We start from the raw sequence: 6,458 nt of genomic DNA, 5'->3' as shown, positions 1-6,458 counted from the left end.
CTTCAAAAGAAGCGTGAGACATTTTAGCAAAGGTGTACAAATGAGCCGACCGAGTTAAACAAGTCCGCTTTCAAACTCTTCGTGGCGAGCTAGAAGGTATGGAGATGAAGGAATCGGAAGGTGTCTCCGACTATATCACGCGTGTTCAAACCGTGGTGAACCAACTCAACCGAAATGGAGAAGCGTTAACCGATGCACGAGTTGTGGAGAAGATTTGGAGATCATTAACTGACAGTTTCGAGAATGTCGTATGTGCCATAGAAGAGTCAAAAGATTTAGCAATGCTCACAGTCGATGAACTCGCCGGTTCTCTCGAGGCACATGAACAACGTAAGAAGAAGAAAAAAGAGGAGACACTCGAGCAAGCACTTCAAATCAAGGCATCAATCAAAGATGAAAAGGTTCTCTATTCTCAAAGCCTTCGAGGTAGAGGTCGTGGTCATGGAGATTGAGGAAATGGTCGTGGTGGAAAATGCCGTGGTCAAGAAGGGAATTATGAGGAGAAGGAGCATTCAAACCAACAAAATTGGCGTGGAAGAAGACGTGGTCGTGGAAGAGGCGGATGGTCTAATTATTCCAATGTCGAGTGCTACAAGTGTGGCAAATATGGTCACTATGCGAAGGATTGTAACTCTGATAAGTGTTACAATTGTGGTAAGGCGGGACATTTCGCAAAAGAATGTCGCGTCTCAAAAAAGGTGGAAGAGACAACCAACCTAACCACGAAAAATGAGGAGGTAAAAGAAGGTTTTCTCTTGATGGCACACAACGAAGTCAACACCAACAACAACATGGTGTGGTACCTTGACACAGGTGCAAGCACCTATTCAAAGAGATGCAAAAGGTTAAAATGGGACATGTGTCATTTGGAGATGCGTCGAAGGTTGAGGTAAAAGGCCAAGGTACCATTTGTTATTTACAAAATGATGGGTTAGTTGGGTCAATCCATGATGTGTATTACGTACCAGACCTCAAGAGCAACATTTTGAGCATGGGGCAACTCATAGAAAAAGGTTAATCGGTACTTACGAAAGATCGGGTGTTACACTTGAAAGATAAGGAAGGGTGTTTGGTCGCTCGAGTTGAAATGGAGAGAAATCGCACGTTCAGGTTGAATCTGAGAAGTGTTCGAGGAAAATGTTTGCGAGTTGATGTTGAAGACAAGGCGTCGCTGTGGCATCTCCGTTTTGGCCATCTACATTATGGTGGTCTAAACGAGTTGGCGAAGAAGAATTTGGTGCATGGGCTACCAGACATGGACTATGAGAGAAAATTTTGTGAAGAATGTGTGCTCGGTAAGCATGCGAGAACTTCATTTCAAAAGAAGGCAGAATATCAGGCTAAGCAACTTCTCGAATTGATTCATACCGACATATGTGGACCAATCACCCCCGAATCTTTTAGCGATAAAAGGTATTTCATTTCTTTTATCGATGATTTCTCACGAAAAACTTGAGTTTATTTTCTTAAAGAAAAATCCAATGCATTTGAGGTGTTCAAGAAGTTCAAAGTGATGGTTGAAAAAGCAACTGGTAGACACATCAAATCTATACGATCTGATAGAGGTGGCGAGTATACTTCGACGGCTTTCATGGAGTATTGTGAGGAGCAAGGCATAATACGATTCCTAAGCGCACCGTACTCTCCCCAACAAAATGGTGTGGCCGAGAGGAAGAATCAGACTATTCTCGACATGGTTTGATCAATGCTCAAGAGCAAGAAGATGCCGAAGGAATTTTGGGCGGAAGCCGTGCAATATGCCATTTATGTGCAAAATCGATATCCACATGCGAAGTTGGATGATCAAACACCACAAGAGGCTTGGAGCAGACAAAAACCATCAGTTTCTCATCTTAAAGTATTCGGTAGTGAGGCCTATGCACATGTGCCGGATCAGCGAAGAACGAAGCTCGAAGACAAAAGCAAAATGTTTATTTTTATTGGTATGATGAGAAAACAAAAGGATACAAGCTACTCGACCCGATAAGTAAGAAGGTTGTGGTAAGTCGTGATGTACGATTTAATGAAGCAAGCGAGTGGGATTGGAATAACTCAACGGAGGTTATCATCAAAGATGGAGGATCATCAATCGCTACACCAACAATCATACCGACAAATCCTGAAACTACCGATGATGAAGATGAACCGCAACAACCAAAAATGCGAAGTTTGAAAGATTTGTATGATTCAACAAATGAGGTACTTATTGTATGTCTTTTGGTAGATTCCAAGATTATAAGTTTTGAAGAGGCGGTGCGAGACAAGAAGTGGCAAACTGCTATGGATGAGGAGATTAAAGCAATTGACCGCAACAACACATGGGAGTTAACGGAATTGTCGAAAGGAAGTCAGCCCATTGGTGTGAAGTGGGTGTTCAAAAGAAAGATGAATGCTCAAGGCGAGTTAGAACGGTACAAGGCGTGACTTGTTGCGAAGGGATATAAGCAAAAGGAGGGGATCGATTATGATGAGGTATTTGCTCCCGTTGTAAGAATGGAGACAATCTGGTTGCTCATTGCACAAGCGGCACAATTTAAATGGCCAATATTTCAAATGGATGTCAAGTCGGCATTCTTGAATGGTGTGCTCGAAGAAGAAGTTTACATCGAACAACCACCCGGGTATATGAAAAATGGAGAGGAGAAGAAGGTGCTGAAATTGAAGAAGGCACTTTACGGGTTGAAGCAAGCACCGCGGGCATGGAATACTCGTATCGATACATACTTTAAGGAGAATGGGTTCAAACAATGTCCTTATGAACATGCCCTCTACGTGAAGAAGAATGGAGGCAATATGTTATTTGTTGCTCTTTATGTCGATGACCTCATTTTTATGGGGAACAATGGTGAGATGATACTGGATTTTAAGAGCAAAATGACACAAGAATTCGAGATGACAAATTTGGGTTTAATGAAATTTTTCCTTGGTTTGGAGGTTCGACAAGAAATGACAGGTATTTTTGTGTCACAGGAGGCATATGCAAAGGAAATTTTGAAGAAGTACAAGATGGCACATTGCAACCCGGTATCAACACCAATAGAACCAGGTGTAAAACTCTCGAAATTCGATGGAGGAGAACGAGTCGACGCAAGTAAATACCGAAGTTTGGTGGGAAGCCTTCGCTATCTCACTTGCACAAGGCCTGACATTTCGCTAAGTGTTGGCATTGTAAGTCGATTCATGGAAGAGCCGGTTTATTCACATTGGAAGGCGTTGAAGCGAATCCTACGGTACATTCAAGGAACGGTGTCACTCGGGTTATTTTATTCAAATATGGAAGATTACAAGTTGATTGGGTATTCCGACAGTGATTGGTGCGGAGACTTAGATGATCGAAAAAGTACATCGGGATATGTGTTCTTTATGGGTAATACAGCATTTGCTTGGCTTTCAAAGAAGCAACCAATTGTGACACTATCGACATGTGAAGCTGAATATGTGGCAGCATGTTGGTGTGTGTGTCATGCTATATGGCTCAGAACTTTGTTGGGCGAGTTGGAGCAACGACAACTTGGTGCAACTGAGATACGAGTTGACAATAAATCAGCAATTGAGTTGGCAAAGAACCCAGTGAATCATGAGAGAAGGAAACACATTGACATTCGTTTTCATTTCATCCGAGATCATGTAAAGGAAGGAAGTGTGAAATTAGCGCACGTGGCAAGTCGGGACCAAGTCACGGATATCTTTACAAAACCGCTACCGATGGTACTCTTCGACAACTACAAGAAATTAATCGGCATGAAGGATGACAGAAGCATTTAAGTTTACAGGGGAGTTTTGTTAAATAAACTTAAATGAAAGTTAAGAGTTATGTAAGTGAAAGGTCAAGAGTTGAAAGGTCAAGAGTTATGTTGTTTTTAATGGGTTTAAATTAGTAGTTTTTTGTTTAGGAAAATGAAAGGTCAAGAGTCATTGGTTTATGGTTATTATTAGATTTTAATATTTTCAATTTTTTGTTGTTTTAAAGGGTAGACTATAGCCTATAAATAATTTGTAAGCTTTTGATTTTATAAGAGAGAACAATTTTATATTGAGAACATTTTCTACAAAGAGCTTTGTTTTTTAACAAAAAGAAATGCAATTTGGGAATAGAGAAAGGGAACAAATGCTAAGATTCGAATTCTGGTGATTGCATGAATAAACCCAAGATTTACTTTGGAATTTAATGCTAATAGTAGTTCATTTTTTTGCCTTTTCCCCCTTCCATCAGTGATAAGCAACTTCTAAATATGACCAAGAGTGTCCATTTATGAGCAGAAGAAACCTAGTTTGAAAAGGCAATGAATATATCATAATTGGTCAAAGAAACTGGTAATGTGCTTATTTCGTTAGCAGTCTTGTTTTATCTTTGAATTTGTAATCTGAGGTGGAAATGAATGGGCAGTAGGCCATGCAGATTAAATATTTGCCTCAACTTGCTTTCCAATGCCCCTCAAAAATAGTCATTAATAATAAAGCTTTTGCTTAACATACAAGATATAAACCATTGGATGGCTTTGTTACTTTTTAAGTATGTTGCAAAAACAACAGCCAGATGGACCATTCCCCCACATGGCATGATGGCAACCTTCATTGAATTCAACAGAGTTTTGCTGTTACCTTGTCTTTCCAACAAAAAAGAAAATGCAGTTTGGGGATAGAGAAAGGGGATGCAAATAGTAAGATTCGAGTTCCCTACTTGCTAAGACTAAAAACTCAAGCTTCTTACTGTTTGAGCTTTGATTCGATTACAGCTGCGGGTATTACTATCACACCTTGTTTTTAACTTGACATTGGTTCAACATTCAAAGTTAGGAGTTCAGTACTGCACATAATGTTTTCCTAAGTAATATCTTTTTTGGGGATTTAATATAATATCATATTAGCTCTTCATTGCATTATTGAAATTGGTAAGCAAAAAGGCAACATTGAAATTCAAAAAACCCTACTTTTGGATTCAAGATTTTAAGAACAGTTGATTTGCGAAGACAAGGGCTTGAAAGGAAATGAAGTATCCCATGCATAGTTGAAGCTCAAGTTACTGGAAGAAGCCACCGGTTGGCCGCCGTTTATCAAGCATTCGGCACCAGTTTTCGCCATCAACGAAGAATCGATGGCCTCCACCGTCTGAAACCCGTCGCAACTGAGCTTCAAATCAGACTGAGTGCAGATACAATCGTTTTTTACTGTGGCTTTCCACTCTGGCTTGTTTTCCACTGTTTTCCCGGTTTGTGTTTGGATGATTTTCACATCAGCCAACGTGCATTTACAATATCCTTCAAAATGAAAAGCAAAACTTTTGAAATTATGTATTTGTATATATATATATATATATATATATATCCATTTTACTTACATACAAAAATAAAATTACAACTCTACTTAGCTGAGTGGTAAGTAATTTGAAGATTTTAAGTATTTTTTAGATTAAATATTGAAAAAATAAAAAAATTAATGTTGGAAAAGTTTCTCACTCAATTTAATAAAAAAATTAACAATCAAAATTTATTCAAATTTAAAATTACTCAAAAGAACCAAAACTAAATAAAAAAGAGAAAAAATTTTAATATAAGAAAGGATTACGTTGAAATTGAGTTAATCCCTCTTAAAAACTAACCCAATTAGGTTAGGTCTAAATATAAATGCATGTGACATAATATATTATAAGGCATGGTAGTTACCTTGGCCAATGAGAGCAAGAAAGAGAACAACAAAGAAGACAGTGAGGGTGGTAGCCATTGCAACTGTTATACTATTTGCTCTGTTTATGTTGACTGCCTTTGTGTATTTATACGGTGAAGGTGGTAGACAATAGCCAATTATATTTAGGAAAAATGGATTCTTTCTTTATATGGCTGATAATTTTAGTGTCATTCCCATAATTTATTGATTAGTTTCCACTTTCGCTTTATTCAAAAGTTTTTATGGAATAAATTATCCTAATAATCACTCTAAAATTATTTCATTCCTACTTTACTTATTCTAAATTTTTTATCAAATATAACACTATCACTAACTCCATTGTTATGTTAAAACCCAATTGGAAAGTTAACTTGGATGTCACATATTTTGGAAAGTTGACTAGGATGCCACATATTATTGTCTGTTCTGCCAATTACGTATACAATTAAAGATTTCAAAAAGTAATTATAAACCCTATTATCATTCTTAACCCTAAAATTAACCTCTAAATCCCAAAATCAATAAATCCTAAACCCCTATTACCATCTTACCTCAAAATCAAACCCTAAATCTCCTTTATCATCACATTCATAAATACCCAAACAAAAAATTGCAGCAGCAATCATACCAATACCCCACATTATTCATTCTTTCTTCCATTCCCTCTCAGTTTCTTTGATTTTCCTTAACAAACCTAACTATTTGGTTGGGTATTGATGAAATGCGATGATAGAAAGAGTTTAGGATTCAATGGTTTTGGGGTTTATGGGGTTGATTTAGGGTTTAAGAATAGT

At 37.9% G+C, this 6,458-nt stretch overlaps 1 protein-coding gene across 1 annotated transcript; it reads right to left on the bottom strand.

Annotated features, from left to right (window-relative positions):
• Positions 1–4,656: 4,656 nt before the first annotated feature.
• Positions 4,657–5,723, bottom strand: LOC105783409 (uncharacterized protein At1g05835). The gene is made up of 2 exons (XM_012608849.2): positions 5,664–5,723; positions 4,657–5,258 (listed from the first exon to the last, which is right to left on the bottom strand). The coding sequence occupies exons 1-2, from the start codon at positions 5,719–5,721 to the stop codon at positions 4,948–4,950; spliced, it is 369 nt and encodes a 122-aa protein (XP_012464303.1). The 5' UTR covers positions 5,722–5,723; the 3' UTR covers positions 4,657–4,947.
• Positions 5,724–6,458: the final 735 nt, after the last annotated feature.

The sequence above is a fragment of the Gossypium raimondii genome, chromosome 13, assembly GCF_025698545.1.
Source record: "Gossypium raimondii isolate GPD5lz chromosome 13, ASM2569854v1, whole genome shotgun sequence".
Lineage (NCBI taxonomy): Eukaryota > Viridiplantae > Streptophyta > Magnoliopsida > Malvales > Malvaceae > Gossypium > Gossypium raimondii.
Note: the sequence above shows the minus strand (reverse complement) of the source record. Positions and strands in the feature narration are given on the sequence as shown.

Excerpts from the sequence above, each read along its gene's own strand:
- LOC105783409 (XM_012608849.2), bottom strand. The coding sequence starts at position 5,721 with ATGGCTACCACCCTCACTGTCTTCTTTGTTGTTCTCTTTCTTGCTCTC. Across the intron at positions 5,259-5,663 it reads TCTTGCTCTCATTGGCCAAG|GATATTGTAAATGCACGTTG; the intron begins GTAACTACCATG and ends TTCATTTTGAAG.